Below are 23,431 nucleotides of genomic sequence, written 5' to 3' on the forward strand. Positions count from 1 at the left end.
TGACTGGCTTGTGCAGATGCCAGAGGGTAGAGGTTCTGTTGACACACACACATGCAGCAAAAAAACCACCTTTTTGTAGAAACCTGGTCCTTTCTTTGGACTTTTTCGAAGACCAAAGAAGGAAAGGGCCCCCTCCCAGTAAGTGGGGTGCAAAATGCAGAGGCCTGGGTCAAGTGAGGCTGGGGGGTCTCTGAGGCCTCCCCCCACATCTGCTGATCTGGTTTCTTTCCCTTGGCTGCGCCTGGCAGGGAGGCAGTTTTGGAAGAACACGGTTGCCTACATGTCTCCCGCTCATAAATCCAAAGATAAGAATCCAGACAGGAGGGAGGGAGGAGGGAGGCTGGCGGAGACTCGGCCCAGGACTGTCCATTAGGAAGAAATCAGATCAGCCTTCCTAGGCTGAGCAAAGCCAGGATGCAAAGGTGGTTTTGACAAGCGGACGACAGCGACACAACTCCCTTTGAGAGAGAGAAAGAGAGAGAGACAGCAGCTTTCCTACAAAGGATGAAGAGGTAAAAAGTGTTACAGTTAGATGGCCCCAGGATTTGGGACATCATATTGACTTTGAAAGGTGGGGGAAATTATGGACAAAAACAATTAAATTTACAGCATGTGTGTCACTTAAAGAGAATTTAATGAAGATGATGTATCGCTGGTACATTACACCGACTAAACTTGCCAAAATGTATAGAAACCAAGATAAAAACTGTTGGAAATGCAAGGAGAAAGAGGGGAATTTCCTTCATATGTGGTGGACTTGTACCAAGGTGAAAGCCTTCTGGGATACAATATATAATGAGTTGAAAAAGGGTTTTAATTTCAGTAAAAAACCAGAGGCATTTTTGTTAGGGTTAATTGGAGAAGAAATTCAGAAAAAAGATGTAAATTTGTTTATGTAAGCCCAGCCAGCATCCAAACGAAGCCTCAAGCGGTGGTTCCCACAGCGCAGCAACCCAGCAAATGGGATGCAGCAAGGAAAACCACCGTAACCTCTTCCCTGGGAAGCGCTGAGCAAAGGCGAGTCCCCAGGCAACGCGGCCGATTTTATCGGCACAAGGCATGCAAGCTCCACCCCCAGTCGTTCTTAGACTCCTTATTGGGTGAGCAACGCAGCCAAGCAACACAGTTGGAGCCTCCCTCCTTCCTGGCCGGCAGGGAGGGAGGGAGGGAGGAGCTGCTTCCTTTGAAACCCGGGAAATTTAAGGGACATCATCAATAAGGGACAGCAGCGGGACACGACGCTGGGGTAAGGGACTTTCCCGCCAAATAAGGGACGGTTGACAGCTATGATCCAGCGCCCCACACAGATCTTTGCTCCTTTAGATAAACACATCCAGAAGGAATAATCCCCTAGAGCTGTGCTCGCAAGCACTCCAGGCGTTGGGAAGTCGCAATCCAAAATACTTGGAGGTTGGAAGACGCTGTTGGTTGGGGAAATTAAGGCATAAACGCACACAGTCCGGTTCCTTGACCCCAAGAGCCTGCATGAGATCACTGGAAGTGGCAAGGAGGAAATAAATGATGGAAGAACATTTGAGCGAGGGCGGCTGCACAGCCTTTGCTGAACAAATCTCCTGCCCTCTGTCCTCTCCAAAGATCTCTCTCCCCTCCGTCAACCTTTACCCGAATTACATTGTCCCACCATAAACCGCCAAAATGCCCCTCCTTGCCCCATGACACCTCTTCCTCCCCCCTTTATCTCTCCTGTCGTCAACATACCTGCCATATTTTTTAGTATTTACCCGGCTCCTCGCACCGTTCTGAGTTTCAGTAATTTGCCCACCCCACCCTCCATTAGAGCAAAGCTTCAAGCGTTTTATGGTGTTTGCCTGACCTTCCTGCTGGACTAGTCATCTTCTCGGCCTGGCCTATTGTTCACCCACCATCCCTGTCCACATGTGACCGGACTGTATTGAAATAGTCCGGAAAGGTGAAGGAACACACTCAACACTCTCCGTGGGGCCGCCCTTGAGACTGACCCAGAAACTCCAGCGGGTGCAGAATGCCACGGCGAGACTCCTTACGGGGTCCTCGCCGCAGGATCACATTCACCCGGTGCTATACCAGCTGCACTGGCTCCCGGTGGAGTACAGGATCAGGTTTAAGGTGCTGGTTTTAACCTTTAAAGCCCTATACTGCCTAGGACCCTCGTACCTACGGGACCGCCTCTCCTGGTATGTCCCACGGAGGACCTTACGGTCTTCAAACAAAAACATCCTGAAGGTCCCATGCCACAGAGAGGTTAGGCTGGCCTCAACCAGAGCCAGGGCTTTTTCGGCTGTGGCCCCGATCTGGTGGAACACTCTGTCACAAGAGACTAGGGCCCTGCGGGACTTGACATCTTTCTGCAGGGCCTCCAAGAAGAGCTGTTCCACCAGGCCTTTGGCCAAGTCACAGTCTGACCCCCTCCTTTGGTAATCCTCATAGCACTCTAGCCCAATGGTTGCCATTAATTTGATTTTGAATTGATTTTAAAATGAATTGATTTTAGAATGCTGTGTTACTTTTATTGTTGTTAGCCGCTCTGAGCCCGGCTTTGGCTGGGGAGGGCGGGATATAAATAAATTATTATTATTATTATTATTATTATTATTATTATTATTATTATTAGAGAAAAGGTAAGTCAGAGGAGACAAGTTTATAAAAGCACGCCTGGCATGGTGAAAATTGGATGGAGGGAGATGTTTCTTCCTCCCTCCTCATAACACTAAAAATTGTGTGCATTCAAGGACGCTGAACATTGGAAGATTCAGGGCAGATAAAGGAAAAGGATTTCTTCGCACAGTGCAAACTTAAACATTGTGTCGCAAGGGGTTGGACTAGATGGCCCCCAGGTGTCCCTCCCAACTCTCCTATTCTATTCTACTCTATGGCACGGCACAGAAATAAAAGACAACTGCAACAACAAAAGAAAGCAACCTTTTCCCCACCTCCGACCGCAAGATGTTTCCAATCCAGATTCCAAAAGTGGATATTTCTAAAGCCTTTGTGATGCATGTTGTGGAGCTGTACAGTGGTACCTTGGGTTACAGACGCTTCAGGTTACAGACGCTTCAGGTTACAGACTCTGCTAACCCAGAAATAATACCTCGGGTTAAGAACTTTGCTTCAGGCCTTTCTCCTGGGCATTGTCGGCCAGTCGGTGCAAAAGAAAGACAGAACTTTTTTTATGTATGCTACAACAGCGGCAAGAATACTCATCGCAAAGTACTGGAAGACACAAGATCTACCCACCTTGGAAGAATGGCAGATGAAGGTGATAGACTACATGGGACTAGCAGAAATGACTGGCAGAATCCGAGACCAGGGAAAAGAGACGGCGGAAGAAGATTGGAAGAAATTTAAGAACTATCTTAAGAAATATTGTAAAATTTATGAATTTTAGAATAATGTGGTTTTTAAAACTAAATGGAGTACAGCCGTAAAGATTAAGTGAAAGGAAAGTAAGGATGATAATTAGATAAAATCAAGGGTGAGGATTTGCTGAATTAAATTTTTGAAATGGGAACGCAGAAAGGGGAGGTATGAGGAGGTCGGTGAAATAAGTTTTAAGAAAATAAGGTATTGAAATTATACTTGTTCTTTTTTATGTTATCTTTGTTTGTGTGTGTGTATTGTTATGTTTGTTATTATTTGTAAAATCTTAATAAATATTTATATATAGATATAAAAAGAAGAACTTTGCTTCAGGATGAGAACAGAAATCGTGCTCCAGCAGCAGCGGGAGGCCCCATTAGCTAAAGTGGTGCTTCAGGTTAAGAACAGTTTCAGGTTAAGAACGGACCTCCAGAACGAATTGAGTTCTTAACCCGAGGTATCACTGTACTCATGCGTGTTATCAACCCCCAGCCAAGCTCAGAGCCGGACTGTGGAAGGCGAGGACATCAATATGGCGGAAGGGTAAACACAGATGACCCCTCTGACACACACAAACACACCAGTCTCCGAGACAAGAAAACGCAGGAGACCTGGCCAATCCAAAAGGATGACTCAGCTCCGTCGACAGCACCAGGGTCTGACTCAGCAAGTCTGTGAAGGCAAGGAGGTCTGGAATGTCAAAACAAGCAGAGGGTTGGCTTGGAAGCATGGATCAAAAAATTTCCAGAACGGGAAGGGGATGGGGTCCGAGAATGTTGAGCTTTTTTTGTGACAGCCCCCCACCAGCTGCTGTTCTTGGAAACTGACTAGTTGGTCAAAAGAGGAGGTGTTCAGGGATGAGAATTTTCCAGGTAGCATGGCTGCTGCTCCTGTTGAGGCCCCCATTTTGCTATGTGACGTGGTTGTCACCATCATTTCTACATTGCTTTATATTTTAAAGGGGAAAAAAATCTCAAAGCAGTTTACAAAATGGATTGCTCCTCTCTCTGAGCAAATGGAATCTGGGAGGCTCCTTGGCAGCGGCGTAGCGTGGGTTGTCAGCACCCGGGGCAAGGCAAGTAATTTGCGCCCCCTAACCCGGGGCAAGGCAAGTAATATGCGCCCCCTAACCCGGGGCAAGGCAAGTAATATGCGCCCCCTAACCTGCTGCCGCTGCCAGCTTCTTCTTGCTGCTGCCTGGGCTGGGGTATTTACGGTAAGGTAGCCGCGGCGGCGGCGGGTCCGTGTCAGGTGATCTGAGGCGAGTTGCCGCTGGCGCTGCCGCCCAAACGACACCGCTTGCCCGGAGGAGGAGGAGGAGGGCAGAGAGGCGAGGAAAATGCAACATGGCCCAGCAGCTGCAGTAGCAGCAGCGGCGGCGGGGCTGTGAGGAGGGGCTGCCTGGCGCGCCCTCTGCGGCCCTGACGCGCGGGGACCGCGGCAAGCGCTGAGAGCCGCTGCCAGCTCGTCGGTTCCGCGAGACATGGGGCTCTGCTACAGCCTGCGCCTGAGGCTCTTTGGCGACTCTGCAGGCGGCGAGCGCCCCCCCCCACCGATGTTGCACCCGGTGTGGCCGGGCCCCCCCCTGCACCCCCCACGCTACGCCACTGCTCCTTGGTTTTCTGAGGGGCTCTGGGCAGTGAAGCCAGCTGGCGTCCATTAGAGCGCCCATTGCGCCCGTTACGCATTCACCCAACAGAGGGGCAAGGGCTCAGCCTTCCCTGCCACGTGGCAGCAGGGACAGCAGCAAAGAGATTCTGTCTCTCAGCCTCTGCTGCATGTTCTAAATCACTGAGCTTCTTGGGCTTGCCGATCCGAAGGATGGCGGTTCAAATCCCGATAGGATGAGCTCCGGTTGCTCTGTCCCAGCTCCTGCCAACCTAGCACTTCGAAAGCACACCAGTGCAAGTAGATAAATAGACACCACTGTGGCAGGAAGGCAAATGGTGTTTCTATGTGCTCTGGTTTCCATCACGGTGTTCTGTTGTGCCAGAAGTGGTTTAGTCATGCTGGCCACATGACCCGGAAAGCTGTCTGTGGACAAACGCCGGCTTCCTTGGCCTGAAAGTGAAATGAGCACCGCAACCCCATACAGTGGTACGTCGGGTTACAGACACTTCAGGTTACAGATGCTTCAGGTTACAGACTCCGCTAACCCAGAAATAGTACCTCGGGTTAAGAACTTTGCTTCAGGATGAGAACAGAAATCAAATGGCGGCAGCAGCGGGAGGCCCCATTAGCTAAAGTGGTACCTCAGGTTAAGAACAGTTTCAGGTTAAGAACGGACCTCCAGAATGAATTACCCCGAGCGGTTTAGTCCTGCTGGCCACATGACCCGGAAAGCTGTCTGAGGACAAATGCCAGCTCCCTCGGCCTGAAAGCGAGATGAGCATTGCAACCCCATAGTCGCCTTTGACTGGACGTAACCGTCCAGGGGCCCTTTACCTTTTTTTTACCTAGACAGGGGGAGAACAGTCAAGGCTGGTCCCCTAGGGCTGGTGGGGATCCTGCCAGCCCCCTTGTGCTAAAATTATGGTTTTTAATGGGGATGCGTTTTAAACAGGTGGGTGCTGTTTATTTGGGGGAATGTTTTAAATTGTTCTTAAGTGTTATATGCTAATTTGTATTTTTTCATTTTACAAGGCTGAGTAATATTTACAGCCTTTTAAATGCGTGTCGGGTTATTGTTTTGTTGTTTTCATTTTAACTCTTGTGTTTTCACCTTGTGTTTTTAGCCTGTGAACCCCGCTGAGATCTTGCGATGAAGGGCAGCATATAAATCTAATTGATAATATTTTATTGATATTTTATTCAGGGAATTTCATTCATAAATAGAGGGGGAAAGGAAAGGGAAAAAAGCAAGCGAGAAAGAAAGAAAGAAAGAAAGAAAGAAAGAAAGAAAGAAAGAAAGAAAGAAAGAAAGAAAGAAATGATGTAGTATTACCAGACATTAAAATACAGATGTGTATATTCTTATTATCCTAATACACATATAATTGTCAGTAACCTAATATATCTGTGTAAACTCATTCCAAATTAATAGTGCCTGGAGGCGATTGGAGGGTGGATGGTGGCTAATGGATTGAGGTTGAATCCTGACAAGACAAAAGTACTGTTTTGGGGGGACAGGGGGCGGGCTGGTGTGGAGGACTCCCTGGTCCTGAATAGGGTAACTGTGCCCCTGAAGGGCCAGGTGCACAGCCTGGGAGTCATTTTGGACTCACAGCTGTCCATGGAGGTGCCAGTCAATTCTGTATCCAGGGCAGCTGTCTACCAGCTCCACCTGGTACGCAGACTGAGACCCTACCTGCCCGCGGACAGCCTTGCCAGAGTAGTGCAGCTCTGGTTATCTCCCGCTTGGACTACTGCCATGCACTCTACGTGGGGCTACCTTTGAAGGTGACCAGGAAACTACAACTAATCCAGAATGCGGCAGCTAGACTGGTGACTGGGGGCTGCCGCCGGGAGCACATAACACCGGTCTTGAAAGACCTACGTTGGCTTCCAGTACGTTTCCGAGCACAATTCAAAGTGATGGTGTTGACCTTTAAGGCCCTAAACGGCCTTGGTCCAGTATACCTGAAGGAGCGTCTCCACCCCCATCGTTCTGCCCAGACACTGAGGTCTAGCACCGAGGGCCTTCTGGCAGTTCCCTTGCTGCGAGAAGCCAAGTTACAGGGAACCAGGCAGAGGGCCTTCTCGGTAGTGGCACCCGCCCCGTGGAGCGCCCTCCCACAGATATCAAAGAGATAAACAACTACTTGACATTCAGAAGACATCTGAAGGCAGCCCTGTTCAGGGAAGTTTTTAATGTGTGACATCTTAGTGTATTTTTGGTCTTTGTGGAAGCCGCCCAGAGTGGCTGAGGAAACTCAGCCAGATGGGCGGGGTACAAATAAATTATTATTATTATTATTATTATTATTATTATTATTATTATTATTATTTAAAAAATATAAGAAAGATAACATTTGCCCGCCCTCAGCCAGGCCCCACCTGCCTGAGAAGACATAGGGAAGTCATCCAATTCATGGGAAGATATTCCCCCTCAAGCTTTTTCTGTGGCTAGGAGATCTTCTGCCCAGCTTAGGCTGGCTTTCCATGATGTCTATGCTTGTTTATTTCATAAAATGCACACACCCTTTGCTTGTTGGAAGAAAAACTCAAAGCGATATACTGAAGAAAATGAAGAAAAGTAAAAAAAGAACTCTGTAAAGCACTCAAAAGATAAAACCAGCCATAAACGAAGAACAGATTAAAGCAAAGACTCTGTCGCCTAAACGAAAACGGTGCCAAAAAGTGCCCCTGCCTGGTGTCAAGAGGCAGGGAGTTCCATAGGGCACAGTAAAAATTCCGCAGTTCTATCTGCATTGCAAGGGGTTGGACTCTCTGCCATGGGAGCAGATTCACCCAGTGCTTTTCCAGCAGCACTGGCTCCCGGTGGAGTACAGGGTCAGATTTAAGGTGCTGGTTTTGACCTTTAAAGCCCTTCACGGCCTAGGACCCTCGTACCTACGGGACCGCCTCTCCTGGTATGCCCCACGGAAGACCTTAAGGTCCATAAATAGCAACACCCTAGAGGTCCCAGGCCCTAAGGAAGTTAGATTAGCCTCAACCAGAGCCAGGGCCTTTTCAACACTGGCCCCAGCCTGGTGGAACGCTCTGTTTCATGAGACCAGGGCCCTGCAGGATCTGATTTCTTTCCACAGGGCCTGTAAGACAGAGCTGTTCTGCCTGGCCTTTGGCTTGGAGCCAATTTGCTTCCCTCCCCCTCTTTCTTTTTTCCTTTTCCTTTCTCCTCCTGTGATGAGGCTGCGTTTTAATATTTTAATGTTTCAATATTTTAATGTTGCATTTTAATCTTGTTTTTCAGTTGTATTCATCCAACTTGTTTTTATTTTTGCTTGTTAGCCGCCCTGAGCCTGGCCTTGGCTGGGGAGGGCGGGGTATAAATAAAAATTATTATCATTATTATTATTATTATTATTATTAGACCCAACTCGACAGGTCTGTGATTCTGTCTTCACTGTCTGAAGTAGTACGTGGGTGAAGACCAGTTGCTGTGGGTCACAAAGTGGCTGTGATGCTCAGATCCGGTTTGCAGGCTGGCCGCCGAGAGACCAGGATACTGGACTGGATGGGCAACTGGCCGGATCCAGCCAAGCTCCTCTATGCTTCAGAGACTCTGACAAGGGCGCGGTTTCTCTCCTGCCATAAAGGAAAGGAGCAGGAGGGAGGCGATTGTACCAGAACCAGCCAAGAGGAGAAGCCGCATGACTTTTTCCTTTTTACTGGACGCCAGGAACGGTCGAGAGCACTGCTTGAATTTAACGCTAGTCAGCAGACCAAGAATACAGGCCCTCTTTGTGCACGGACAATGGATTTCTAGTTAAATACCGTGATCCTTATGCACAAATCAGCAAGTGGCTTCTGTGACCTGTTAACTCGCCATTGGTCAAGCTTTTGTCATGTGAGGTCATCACGGACATTGTCACCGTACGGGGTACCTTCAACGGAATGCTCACCAACAGCGCAACTTCCGGGAGGGGGGTGAAAGCACACCTGGAAGGAGTACAGGGCAGGTGGGCAGGGTTTGGGGAGGGGGGTACAAAGGCAAAATGCTGAAGGGAAGGGGGCAGGGGGCACAGGGGGCTGACCAGAGCTCCTTTGCACTCCAGTAACTATGTGTCCTGTATTTGGGTGGAGGGAGAGGGAAGTAGCTTCCAGGACAGAGGGTTAGGGACGCCTTGCCAAGCTGAGATTCTGGCTGTGTATTCGTTACCAGCTTGTGTACACATTAAAAGGTAAAGGAACCCCTGACCATTAGGTCCAGTCATGGCCGACTCTGGGGTTGCGGCGCTCATCTCGCTTTACTGGCTGAGGGAGCCAGTGTACAGCTTCCGGGTCGTGTGGCCAGCATGACTAAGCCGCTTCTGGCGAACTAGAGCAGCGCACGGAAACGCCGTTTATCTTCCCGCCAGAGTGGTACCTATTTATCTACTTGCACTTTGACATGCTTTCGAACTGCTAGGTTGGCAGGAGCAGGGACCAAGCAATGGGAGCTCACCCCATCGCGGGGATTCGAACCACCAACCCTCTGATCTGCAAGTCCTAGGCTCTGTAGTAGTTTAACCCACAGCGCCACCCACATTAAATGCAGCCAGGTCATTCTCAATTAGGACCAGAGCTGGTTTGGGGGGGAAACACATCGAAACAAGATAGCTATGGACTGCGGCCAACGTCACATTATCGCCGCTTCCCAAACTGGCAATGGGAGCGTGTGGGATGCAGAGCATAAGAGAAGTGCACAGGCTGTCCCCGTCAGTCTTATTTTAGGAACTGGGAGCAAAGAGATTTGCCGAACCAGAGGGCTGGTGTTCGCTGGAGCTGGTAGGGCAAAAGGTAGGGAGCCCAACAGCAGGTGGCGCCAGAGCCAACGATAGGCAGAAGCTTTGTCCCCATGCTTCTCCCTGCAGAGTCCTGCAAGGGCAAAACAGAAGGAGACTAAAGGGGGAAGCTGGCTGCCAGCGCCACCCCCTGGACTGGTTGTTAAGTTAAAGGTAAAGGGACCCCTGACCATCAGGTCCAGTCGTGACCAATTCTGGGGTTGCAGCGCTCATCTCGCTTTATTGGCCGAGGGAGCCAGTGTACAGCTTCGGGGTCATGCGGCCAGCATGACTAAGCCGCTTCTGGCGAACCAGAGCAGCGCACGGAAATGCCGTTTACCTTCCCGCCGGAGCGGTACCTATTTATCTACTTACACTGGTGTGCTTTCAAACTGCTAGGTTGGCAGGAGCAGGGACCGAGCAACGGGAGCTCACCCCGTCGCGGGGATTCAAACGGCCGACCTTCTGATCGGCAAGTCCTAAGCTCTGTGATTTAACCCACAGCGCCTCCCATGGTTGTTAAGTTAGAAGGCAGGTAAACCGGGGCTAAGGGCAGAGGCTGGTGGGGCAGGGCCCCATTTTCTTTAACGGACCAGCCTCTTCTGTGAATAGCCTTGTTTTGATGCAGGCACAGTCTTAAGATTTTATCACCACTGCAAAAACAGTCATCGCCAACCTGGTCCCTCCAGATGTTTTGGATCACAACTCCCAGCTGTGCTAGCTACGGATGCTGGGCGCTAGGTTGGCAAATGGCTGAGGCGGAACCACAAATAATATTAGAGCGCCTTAAAGACCAGCCCATCCATCATTTTGTGGAACAGAGTCTACACCATCCGACGCGCAAAGCAGATATTCTGGCAGGCGTCTTCTTGTGTTTTTAATTAGGGTCCCAAGATGATGAGGGGGTTTTTATTATTATTAATCTGTTGTTCCTGCGGTGCTTTATTGTACCGCTTTATGAATGTTCCTGATTGTATTTGAAAAAACGCATGGTACTCAGGCAGGGAGAGAGAGAAATATATCACAGGAACGCTGGGTGGATGGGTTTTATTGCACATTTATAATCAAAATGAAAACAAAGGATATGATGCTAATTTAAAAAGAATGGCGTTGCGGAGCATTCTTTTACCAGTGTTTAGCTTGCAAGCCATTCTCGCTTGCCTTGGGCTGTTCAGAGATTTGGGAAATATCTATACCAAAATTAAGGTGTTTCAGCTGTGGAACAGGTCAGTCCCAAGAGCAATGGGAGGCAAGTGCTTGACCAAACATCAGATTTAGGGGACGCGGGTGGTGCTGTGGATTAAACCACAGAGCCTAGGACTTGCCGATCCCCGCGACGGGGTGAGCTCCCGTTGCTCGGTCCCTGCTCCTGCCAACCTAGCAGTTAGAAAGCACCTCAAAGTGCAAGTAGATAAATAGGTACCGCTTCGGTGGGAAGGTAAACGGCGTTTCCGTGCGCTGCTCTGGTTCGCCAGAAGCGGCTTAGTCATGCTGGCCACATGACCCAGAAGCTGTACGCCGGCTCCCTCAGCCAGTAAAGTGAGATGAGTGCCGCAACCCCAGAGCCGGCCACGACTGGACCTAATGGTCAGGAGTCCCTTTACCTTTACCAGAAAGACCACTCTCTAGACCAGCGGTTCCCAAAGTGGGGGGGGTACTGCCCCTTTGGGAGGGGATTCCTTAGGTGGGTGCTAAGGGGCAAAGGGGCCTTGTCAAGTTAATTAAACTGAATAGCTTCCACTGGACGTTGAATAAATGTGCAATTTAATGTTACATGTCTTCCAAAACGAAGCAGCACAAATCTGGGGTGCCATCTCCTGGGTCCACAATCCCGCATGAGTCATGTGACCCACATGAGATTGCGCCCCCCCAAGCACTTTTCAGGCACAGCACCCCAAAATACGTGCTTTGGGGAGCCACTTAAGATCATTGCCCCCCACCCAAGTCCTTTTTGGGGGCACCATTTTTGCTGCTATCCTCTTGCAGAAGAAACAGGACGTCCTGTTTTTTTCCAAGGCAGCTGACTGGCATGTTGTCGCCGCTTTAAATTTATTGTGTTACTACCTTTCTTGGCCTGCCATGCATATTACTATTCTGAATCATGCTAGGGGAGCAGGTATTTGGGATGAGTTTATGCAACCAAGGAGGCTGAACCCAGCAAAGTTTGGGAATCCTGCCTCTAGACCATGGGTAGACAAACTAAGGCCCGGGGGCCGGATCCAGCCCAATCGTCTTCTCAATCTGGCCCATGGACGGTCCGAGGATCAGCGTGTTTTTACATGAGTAGAATGTGTCCTTTTATTTAAAATGCATCTCTGGGTTATTTGTGGGGCATAGAAATCTGTTCATATTTTTTTTCAAAATATAGTCCGGCCGCCCCCCCCCCCACATGGTCTGAGGGACAGTGGACCGGACCCCTGCTGAAAACGTTTGCTGGCCCCTGTTCTAAGACCCTCCAGCACCCAACTCTGCTACGCCTTACGATTTGGGGAAATAGGAGGTTTCTAGGCTCTTGGTGCTGTGGGTTAAACCACAGAGCCTAGGACTTGCCGATCAGAAGGTCAGCGGTTCGAATCCCCGCGACGGGGTGAGCTCCCGTTGCTCGGTCCCTGCTCCTGCCAACTTAGCAGTTTGAAAGGACGTCAAAGTGCAAGTAGATAAATAGGTACCGCTCTGGTGGGAAGGTAAACGGCGTTTCCGTGCGCTGCTCTAGTTCACCAGAAGCGGCTTAGTCATGCTGGCCACATGACCTGGAAGCTGTACGCCGGCTCCCTCGGCCAGTAAAGCGAGATGAGCGCTGCAACCCCAGAGTCGGCCAAGACTGGACCTAATGATCAGGGGTCCCTTTACCTTAGGCTCTTCTATTCCCGCCCATCAAACGCGGTCAATACAAAAGCTTCAAGGGTACATTTTAATTCTGCCGCGAAAAAACAGCAGAATAACATATAGCTGCTGGGATCAGGTCACAAAGCATCTCGCAAAGCAATCTGCTCTTACAGTGGCCAGCCAAATACTGAAAACAGTATCTACCATATGGGAAAAGAAGGAAGCACGTATGTTTGTCTAAAGGAGATTCCGGGCCTCAAAAGATTGAATTGGCAGGGGTGAGGGGCTTCTGTGGTCATCTGTGGGTGAAAGAACGAAAGCAGGTGGGAGGAAGCTTTGACCCTCTAGATTTTGCCAAACTACAATTCCCTTCAGCTCTGGCCATTGTCCACGCTTCCCAGGGATTATGGGAGTTGTAGTTCAGCAATGTCTGGTTCCCCCACTTCTGAACTAGAGGACTGGCTTCCAGGAGCAAGGATAAATAAACAAGATATCTGAAGTATCTGAGGCATCTGGAGAAGTGTGCATGCACATGAAAGCTTATACCAAGAATAAACTTCGTTGGTCTCTAGGGTTCTACTGGACAACTTTTTTATTATTATATATATTTAAACAAGATATGTAGTTCTTTGAGCCTCTTAGCCTCTGTTTACAAGTTACCATATTTTTCGCTCTACAAGACACACCAGACCACAAGACACACCTAGTTTTTGGAGGAGGAAAACAAGAAAAAAAATATTCTGAATCCCAGAAGCCAGAACAGCAAGAGGGATCGCTGTTCCTTCTTGCTGTTCTGGCTTCTGGGATAGCTGTGCAGCCTGCATTCGCTCCATAAGACGCACACACATTTCCCCTTACTTTTTAGGAGGGAAAAAGTGCGTCTTATAGAGCGAAAAATATGGTAAGTGCTGGGGGACATCTTCCTTCATCAACTACTCCCCAGGACTCTGGGCTATATGCAAACACCTCTCCGAAGAAGAAAATAAACCAAATCACCCCCAGACTGTTGCCATTTTGCAGGCGGGGTTCAGTCACATGCTGGAAATGTTGGTTTGTGCAACTGAGGTAGGTTAAAGTGCTCTGTCGCAACAAAGAGGAGTTTTTGCAGTTAGGAAAGTGACAGGGAAGCGTGGAATAGCAACTGATTGGCAGGAAGTCATATACCTCCCCACAACAGATCAGGGTGGAAGTTCCTTGGCGTACAACCTCCCAGCAAACAGGTCAGCAAAGAGAGAACTTGAGTATGACCTCCGAGCAAACCACTCAGGATGCATGGTCCATAATCAGTTTCCCTGCAGGAACCTGAAGTTTGCAACCAGAATTAAGGTAAAGGTAAAGGGACCCCTGACCTTAGGTCCAGTCGTGACCGACTCGGGTTGCGGCGCTCATCTTGCTTTATTGGCCGAGGGTGCTGGCGTTTGTCCGCAGACAGCTTCCGGGTCATGTGACCAGCATGACTAAGCCACTTCTGGCGAACGAGAGCAGCGCACGGAAACGCCGTTTACCTATTTATCTACTTGCACTTTGACGTGCTTTCGAACTGCTAGGTGGGCAGGAGCAGGGACCGAGCAACGGGAGCTCACCCCGTCGCGGGGATTCGAACCGCTGACCTTCTGATTGGCAAGTCCTAGGCCCTATGGTTTAACCCACAGTGATTATGCGCTGATAAATCAGTGCATGCATACTTTATTCCCATCACGCACAATTGCTAGACCTCTGTGGGCTATGCATCTACCACAATTTTAACTTGGAGCTGCATTGATATATATTTTTATTTTAAATAAGACAGAATTCTCCTCTGGCATTAATATTTCATGCTTAATCACCAAATAGCTGCCATTTCAACCACAGGCAGTGAAAGATTTAAGAACTTTACCCCCACTGAAATAAGCATTTACTTACCACGGAGAGAGGAGAACCAATGGCAGTTCTCTTTTCCCACCCCCAATCTCTTCCCCTTTTGAGTCTCCTCCCAGTTTACTGGGGGTGGTGTCCTCAGCAATCTCTCTACCCCCCCCATCCCCCCCAAAAAAGCCTGTCTTTCTAAGTAAAAATGGTGCATCTACAGCAGCACAACCGGACGCCTTCCTCTGCCCCGGCTGCAACAAAACATTTCTCTCCTCTATCGGTCTCTACAGCCACAGCAGGCGCTGTGATTCTCCAATGGTCTGACTTCACCCCCAAAGGCGAACTCCTCCATTGTCTCCCAAGACAGATACCAAACAACCACAACCAACAAGTTACTGGATGCATTTGGAAATGATAATGTTCCTTTTGGAGTGAGATTGTATTTTATTTATTGCATTCACACCCCCACCTTATCCTGCAAAGAGCTCAAGGTGGCGTACACGAATCTACACCGCCTCATGTAACCTCCACAACAACCCTGTGAGGAGGCTAGATCGAGAGGCAGTGACTGGCCTAGCGAGCTTCACGGCTAAGCGGGGATTTGAACCCAAGACCCAGAGGTCCTAGTCTGACACTCTCACCACTTCACCACAGGGATGCTCAAAGCTCAGGTGGCAAGCTCATAGGTATTAAAACACCCTGCGCTTGTCACCTGAGACCTTTCTCTGTGTCCCTCCTGCCCAAGAGGTTTGGAGGGTGGTAGCAAGAGAACGGGTCCTTCTCTGTGGTGGCTCCCCATTTTACGGAATGCTCTCCCCAGAGAGGCTCACCTGGTGCCGTAATTACACGTCTATAAGCGCCAGGCAAAACGTTTCCTCTTTACCCTGGCCTTCAGCCATTAAATAATCTATGGATTGTTAAAGGTCAGGTGGACAGCTGTTATTATGATTTTTTGATTACTGTGCTTTGTTTTATGTTGTTATTATTATTATGCTCTGTAAAATATGTTTTTAATGTTGCACACTGCCCTGAGGGTTTTTTTTATAATGGGCGGCATGTACTGTAAATCTAATAAATAATAATAATAATAATAAGCAATCAATTTGACAGTGCTGACTTCAACCTCTGCAATGGGAAAGGAAATCGTTGTCTTGATTCAGACCTCAGTGAAGAGAGTTGAACTGCAATTCAGGGGTTTCACACGGAGCCCTGCTTTTAAGTTTCTTTCCCCAAGTATGGCCAGTAACTGGGGGCCTGGTTTGTGAACCCCTTGTACGCTCATTTAATTCCCCCTCACCCATGAGTTGCCCCACACGCTCTCCTCCTTAATCCCATAGATTTTTGATGCAATTGTTGCAGTTCTCCTGTTCCAGTTTTCAAAGACGACAGAGGACGAGATGGTGGGACAGTGTTCTCAAAGCTACCGGCATGAGTTTGACCAAGCTGTGGGAGGCGGTGGAAGACAGGAGTGCCTGGTGTGCTCTGGTCCAGGGGGTCACAAAGAGTCGGACACGACTAAATGACTAAACAACAACAACAACAACAGAACTGATAGGAAAATTCCTTCCAGTAGCACCTTAAAGACCAACTAAGTTAGTTCTTGGTATGAGCTTTCGTGTGCATGCACACTTCTTCAGATACACTGAAACAGAAGTTGCCAGAGCCTTCTATATAGTGAGAAGGTGGGGAGGGGTATTACTCAGAAGGGTGGTGGGAATGGGAGAACTCATTACCAAACTTAAAACCATGGAGAGACCTGGTCTGAACAGAGACATTGGATTCTTATCTCATTATACATGACTAAGCCATTTCTCACCTTCTCACCCCTTGCCTTTTCCTGGAAGACCTATTACAGTCGTTAAGAGTCGTCAACAGGCTCATCTCAGCTATCTGCCAATCTCCCATTCCCACCACCCTTCTGAGTAATAACCCTCCCCACCTTCTCACTATATAGAAGGGTCTGGCAACTTCTGTTTCAGTGTATCTGAAGAAGTGTGCATGCACACGAAAGCTCATACCAAGAACTAACTTAGTTGGTCTTTAAGGTGCTACTGGAAGGAATTTTTTTTATTTTGACTATGGCAGACCAACACGGCTACCTATCTGTAACTAGAACTGATAGGAGGCAGCAGTAAAGACAGCCTTCCTAGAAGAATTTAAGACCAGGTCAATGGTTTCTCTAGTCCATCATCCAGTTCTTACAGTGGCCAACCAGATGTTTCAAAAGGAAACTTGCAAGCAGGATTTGGGCACGAGAGTCCCTTCCCCCCTTTTGTGATTCCCAGCAACTGCCATTCAGAGGCATTTCTGCCTTCAGGTGTGGAGGGCAGAGCATAACTATCACAACTAGTAGCCTGGTTCTCCTCCAGGAGTGTCTCTAATCTTCTTTTAAAGCCATCCAGGTTGGTGCCCATCGCTACCTCCTTGCAGAAGTCCCATAGTTTAACCATTGGTTGGGGATGATGGGAACTGTAGTGCAAAACTGCTGGAAGACACTAGGTTGGGAAGGCTGGTTTAGAGTTTCCCTAGTCCTACAGCACAGTTATGCAGCTTTAATAGCAATGCTGTATCCCCAGGGATGTGGGTGGCGCTGTGGGGTTAAACCACAGAGCCTAGGGCTTTCTGATCAGAAGGTCAGCAGTTCAAATCCCCGCGACGGGGTGAGCTCCTGTTGCTGGGTCCCTGCTCCTGCCAACCTAGCAGTTCAAAAGCACGTCAAGTGCAAGTAGATAAATAGGTACCACTCCGGCAGGAAGGTAAACGGCGTTTCCTTGCGCTGCTCTGGTTTGCCAGAAGCGGCTTGGTCATGCTGGCCACATGACCCGGAAGCTGTACGCTGGTTCCCTCGGCCAGTAAAGCGAGATGAGCGCCGCAACCCCAGAGTCGGCCACGACTGGACCTAATGGTCAGGGGTCCCTTTATCTTTATCTTTACCTATCCCCAGGGAAACCCAAGATTTTGTGGGTCTGCAATGGGCATGGATAGCTCACGAGTACAGGGAATTCCTTGGCACCTCCTAGTAAACTACAGTTCCCAGAATGCTTTGGGTAAAAAGCTGATAACAAGTCCGTAGAATGCAGATACATCCGGAATTGTGGGCGTGTGAGATTCAACAGGTAGCTTCCCAAATCACTTGGTTCAGAAGGCCAGGGTTGCGAGGCCGGAGCTAACATTGGCTTACTGAGATTAGCAGTCTTCCGTCTCACTCCTTCTTAAGATGAACACACTGTAAATAGACTTTCAGATTTGGCAACAGAAGCCAAGAATCCTCTGGCTGGATGGGACCAGTGGTGCTCATCTAAGCCTGCATCCCCCTTCCAACAGCAGCCAGCAGCTTATGGAACACAGAGCTCCTGGAGAGAGAGGTTCTATCACCAATAAGAGTATTTTCCCACAGGTCTTCAAAGTCCCTTCCCACCCCCCTTGCAAAGCTGAAGCTTCAATTGCTTGTAGAAAGGAGGGGGTGCAAGAGAATTATAAGCCAGTGTGTTCAACAAGGGATTCTTTCAGAGCATCGGTTCCAAACCTGGTGGCCGTGAGTTCCACTGGCGCACCGCCTATATCTCATGATTTGCACGCACATATTGTGAGCAACGCACTGTTTGCCCAACCCAAAATCCTTCCCCCCCTTTCTTCCTCCCCCCCCCCCAATCGTCCACAGACCAAAAAGCTGCTTCATCTCCCCACTCCCGGGCGTCAACACTAACAACCCCCAACCACTCCCCGCCGCCTTCCCTAGCCGGCGCTCCGCACGCACAGAGTCCCCAAGCCCCAACCTCAGAAGAGAACCCAGGAGTCCGAGCATTGCCCTCCCCGCTCCCAAGAGTGTAACCGACCAGAAGGACCCGGGTGGACGGGCCAGAGGGGTGGGCGCCTTGAAGTTCAAGGGCTGGGCTGGAGAGGGGAGCGGCGACTCATCGGTTGCTCAAGACGAACCGGCAGGAGATAAAAACGGCGAGGCGAGATTCCCCGGGTTTCGAAGGCGCACGGGCAAAGCTCCTCTGGCATTTCTCGCAAGCCCATTAATGAAACAGCAGAGAAACCGACTCGTCGGTCTCCCGATCCCTTTACAGCCGTGCTTGGGCTTAAAGCCCCCGCTTTCCCCTTTCAAAAAATGAAATAAATCTTTGCTCTCTGGTGGACAACGCAAGATATTGGGGGGGGGGGACACAAGAAACACAGGCAGACGATACAGAAGCCCCCCCCCCTCCAGCAACGTCGCAGAAGGACCCTTCCCCCAAGGGCAGCCACGCGTTTACACCGCTACAACTCGTCGGGTGCAGCAGGATCGCAGCCTTGATGCGCGCCCCGCACCCCCAAAACCACACTAGAGAAGCGGGGGAGGGATAATCGCGGCGGTTCGCCCCCCTCCTCCCCATTTTAACCCTCTCACGCCCACCAACAGCACCACGGTGCGTACGGACCTTTCCCCTCGCGCGAAGACCCCTCCCATCGCAAAGCCCCCACCGCCACCATCTCCCCGTGAATGCAGCCTCGGGTCTCCTTAGCCCCCGAACCTATTGGATAGATCAACCCAGCACCTCCCCCGAGCAGGATCGGACCGGATCCCCGCGCAGGGGTGTCCGGCAAAGGCGGACAATGAGGCTCCCTCTTTCTCTCTCTCACCAGCTGGTCCTCCGGAGCCGCGTCGCCGCCTCCAGCCTCGCCATCGCCCTGCTTGCTCGGGGACTCGGCGGCCAGGCGCAGCGCCTGCCGGACCCGGCGCTCCTGCCGCTCGCGGAGCAGATGCAGCTCGCACAAGCCGGCCAAGGTGCCCTCCAGCCAGCCTCGGAGCCGGCTCCGCTCCGGGCTGGCGGGGAACGAGAACGCCCGGATCATCCTCCTCCGATGGAGCGCGGCGCCGGGTGCGAGTCCTGCTCCGCCAAGCGCAGCAGCGCTAAAGCGACCCCCAGGCGCGCTCCGGCCGCTGCAGTTCCGGCGCTGTCACCGCCTCATCTGCATAGCAACGCTCATTGGCCGGTCTGCCGGGATGATTTGCATGCGCAGCCCTCCATTGGGCGGCCCCGGGTTCCGTGGCCGAACCTCCCATTCAAACAATTGGACCCTCGCTCACCCTGCTGGGCTTTTTTGCATAATAACCCTTCCAAAGAAGCCATTGGCTCGCCGGGCTCCGCTTTTTACAAAGCCACGCCCCTCCTGCCCGGTCTCTTCTTGGGACCCCGTGGTTGAGTTTCGCTGGCCTGGCCGCGCCCAGTTAGAAACCCCGGCCTACCTGATGGCCACACCCTGAAGCCGAGCCATTGGCTGTGCTCCCTTGGTTTCTGCACTTTGGCCCCGCCTTCGAGTCAAGCCATTGGCCGGCGGGCAGAAGGCGATCTGCATAGCCGCGCCCCGAAGCCGAGCCATTGACTCACCTGCGGTGCCTTATCTGCATGGTAAACCCCGCCCCAGGAATGTTTCAGCCGCCCGCCATTGGTTCGCCCAACCCACCTTATCTGCATAGCCACGCCCTTCCACTCGCTCCATTGGCTCGCTGGTCTTAAATTACCTACGCAGCCACGCCCACGGTTCAAGCCATTGACATTCTAGAGCTCCCTCGCTGGAAATGTGGTCAGTCATTGACACTAATTCTGTTTCAAAGCTTCTATGAACTCATCTGTCGTCTCGAAATTCCATTTCCTTTTCCTTCTTCATTCCAACTCCCTGTTGCCGAAGTGTTACATTTGTTCATATGCCTAGCCCCGCCCCCTATATTAATATTGCTTTGCAATTAATGGGCAGGATCTCCGTCCTGACCATGTCCCGCCTCCTCATTCATAAAATAGTAACTTGTGCGCTTTGAACTCTGCTTTGCACTCCCGCCCATCTAGCAGTACCCCCCGCCCCCGCCCTACCCACCATGAATGGAGGAAGCGCTGGGAAGCCCAGGTTCGTTTTCCTCCAGGGCTTTCGCCCCGCCAACTTTCCTCGCCCATCGGCCTCAGACCAGTTTCTCCCAAGATTTGCAGAAAGTGTAAGAGGAACAGGTGAGACGCCGAACGCCCCTGGGATGGGTGGGGGAGTGACTGTTATGGGATGGATTCTCTTAATCCCTTAAAAAGACGACGGGCGAACACGTAGGGAACGCACAGCTTAGCAGGAGACTAGCATCTAACGCACACATACACAGACACATCCCTCTCTCCAGAAAAATTAAGGAATTGCAGAGTTGGAAGGGACCTCACGGGTCTTCTAGTCCATGGGTAGGCAAACTAAGGCCCCGGGGGCCGGATCCGGCCCAATCGCCTTCTAAATCCGGACTGTCCGGGAATCAGCGTGTTTTTACCGTATATGAGTAGAATGTGTCCTTTTATTTAAAATGCATCTCTGGGTTATTTGTGGGGCATAGGAATTCGTTCATTTTCCCCCCACTATATAGTCCAGCCCCCACAAGGTCTGACGGACAGTGGACCGGCCCCCTGCTGAAAAAGTTTGCTGACCCCTGATCTAGTCCAACCCCCTGTATTGCAATCCTTAGGGAGCAAAGCAAGGCCAGAAGTGTCCTGAGGGCCTGATGGGAAGAGCGGGAGGGCCGCATCAGCTCTTTGGCCTGAGGTTCCCTGCCTCTGGTCTGGTATCACTCTTAGCTGGGTGAGAGAGGAGTTTCCCCAGCATCCCATCCGCTAGGGAGGAGATCTCACAGACAATCCTCTCCTAATCCTCCTAAGTGTGTTTGGCTGGGGGGTGCTAAATTGTAGTCCAACACATCTAGAGGGCATTTCATTGGCAAGTGCTGGCTTATACCGTCCCATTTTCACAATCCTGTCTCAGAGGAGGAGATGGTAAACCAGGAATAAGATTTTTATTTTATTTTTCCCTCCCCTATTCTGGATATTGTGCCAACTTTCAAGAGGAAACCGAGTCTCGCAGTTCAGATAGGCAGTTCAAAAATAATATATATATATACATTGGTACCTCGGGTTAAGTACTTAATTCGTTCCAGAGGTCTGTTTTTAACCTGAAACTGTTCTTAACCTGAAGCACCACTTTAGCTAATGGGGCCTCCCGCTGCCACCGCCCGATTTCTGTTCTCATCCTGAAGCAAAGTTCTTAACCCAAGGTACTATTTCTGGGTTAGCGGAGTCTGTAACCTGAAGCGTATGTAACCCGAGGTACCACTGTATTAATAATTCGGGATAACTTGCCCAGTGGATGAAGTGCAGAATGGTACTCAGTCACAACTTGCTCTGCTTGCGTCCGTCTTGCTCATGCAGTTTTGAACACTACACCTTTCACTGGACACAGGGGAAATTGCGTTGGTATCAAGGCCTAGGTGAGCTCCCGTTGCTCCGTCCCAGCTCCTGCCAACCTAGCAGTTCGAAAGCATTTCAAAGTGCAAGTAGATAAAAAGGTACCACTCCAGTGGGAAGGTAAACGGCATTTCCGTGCGCTGCTCTGGTTCGCCAGAATCGGCTTAGTCCTGCTGGCCACATGACCCGGAAGCTGTACGCCGGCTCCCTCGGCCAAGAAACGAGATGAGCGCCGCAACCCCAGAGTTGGTCACGACTGGACCTAACGGTCAGGGGTCCCTTTACCTTTACAAGGCCTGTTCTTAGCAAGCAGACCCTTTCGAAAGGCTGGCTACTAGATTTGTAGTGAACCTGTGTGAGCCTTGGACATCGCCCCCCCCCCTGCTGTTTTGGTGGACCTGGTCTTAGCTGACCATGTTTCCAGGAGGGGCGGGTCGGTGGGTACGGGGAAGAGTCCTAGCCATCCGAGAATGGTCCTAAAAATACGGAGGGCGCAGTGGCGATGGCTCAAACCTCGGGGAGAAAGGGGCTGGCAGATGTGACAGTGACGGGGGAAAGGAGCGCAACAATGGTTTATAAATGGTTGTGATAATAATAGTGCGAGGATGGTAGCCATGGTGATGGGGACGGTGGTAGCCATGACAATGGGAGGTGGGGGTGGGGGTGGCAGCTGGCAACAAGGGCAGTGAAAAATAGCAGAGTCGGCTGTGGCGAATTTAAAAAAAAACCACACGCACACAAAATAATCCTGCGGTAGCTGCAAGGCCAAGAGTGGCTCCTTGTGAGCTGTGGTGAAAGGGGGGGGGGAACGCACTCCCCTTTTCCACCACTCCACGGTGAGCATGTCTTGCTCTCAGTGCGCTGGGAAATCATTCCTGCGTTTTGCTTTTGCTAATTTTATCAGCTGCGGGGAAGGAGTGAAGCTTTACTGGCAGGGGAAATCCCCGCAAAGGTAAAGGAGCTTCAAAGAGCTGACCCACGGAGTATTATAATAATAATAATAATAATAATAATAATAATAATAATAATAATAAATTATTATTAGTAGTACTAATAGTATTAGTATTATTAGTATTTCTACCCCACCCATCTGGCTGGGTTTCCCCAGCCACTCTGGGTGGCTCCCAACAGAATATTAAAAACACAAAAAAAATTCCTTCCAGTAGCACCTTAAAGACCAACTAAGTTAGTTCTTGGTATGAGGTGTATCTGAAGAAGTGTGCATGCACACGAAAGCTCATACCAAGAACTAACTTAGTTGGTCTTTAAGGTGCTACTGGAAGGAATTTTTTTATTTTGACTATGGCAGACCAACACGGCTACCTATCTGTAATTAAAAACACAATAAAACATCAAACATTAAAAGCTTCCCTACACAGTGCTGCCTTCAGATGTCTTCTGAAAGTCAGATACAGTGGTACCTCAGGTTAAGTACTTAATTCGTTCCGGAGGTCCGTTCTTAACCTGAAACTGTTCTTAACCTGAAGCACCACTTTAGCTAATTGGGCCTCCCGCTGCCGCCGCGCTGCCGGAGCACGATTTGTGTTCTCACCCTGAAGCAAAGCTCTTAACCCAAAGTACTATTTCTGGGTTAGTGGAGGCTGTAACCTGAAGTGAATGTAATCTGAAGCGTATGTAACCTGAAGCATATGTAACCCGGGGTACCACTGTAGTTGTTTATCTCCTCGACATCTGATGGGCGGGCGTTCCACAGGGCGGGCACCACCACCAAGAAGGCCCTCTGCCTGGTTCTCTGTAACCTCA

General features: G+C 50.2%; 1 protein-coding gene and 1 long non-coding RNA gene across 2 annotated transcripts in view; one reads left to right on the forward strand and one right to left on the reverse strand.

The window, feature by feature from the left end:
- Window positions 1–19,361, reverse strand: part of DACT3 (dishevelled binding antagonist of beta catenin 3) — a 45,341-nt gene extending 25,980 nt beyond the window's left edge. The window contains exon 1 of the mRNA XM_082231078.1: window positions 19,044–19,361. Coding sequence (XP_082087204.1) covers window positions 19,044–19,256 — 213 coding nt within the window. The 5' untranslated portion in view covers window positions 19,257–19,361. The remainder of the gene's footprint in view (window positions 1–19,043) is intronic.
- Window positions 5,235–23,431, forward strand: part of LOC309537026 — a 163,954-nt gene continuing 145,757 nt past the window's right edge. The window contains exon 1 of the long non-coding RNA XR_014221768.1: window positions 5,235–5,631. This is a non-coding gene — a long non-coding RNA (uncharacterized lncRNA). The remainder of the gene's footprint in view (window positions 5,632–23,431) is intronic.

The sequence above is a fragment of the Podarcis vaucheri genome, assembly GCF_965113315.1.
Source record: "Podarcis vaucheri genome assembly, chromosome: 7".
Classification (NCBI taxonomy): Eukaryota; Metazoa; Chordata; class Lepidosauria; order Squamata; family Lacertidae; genus Podarcis; species Podarcis vaucheri.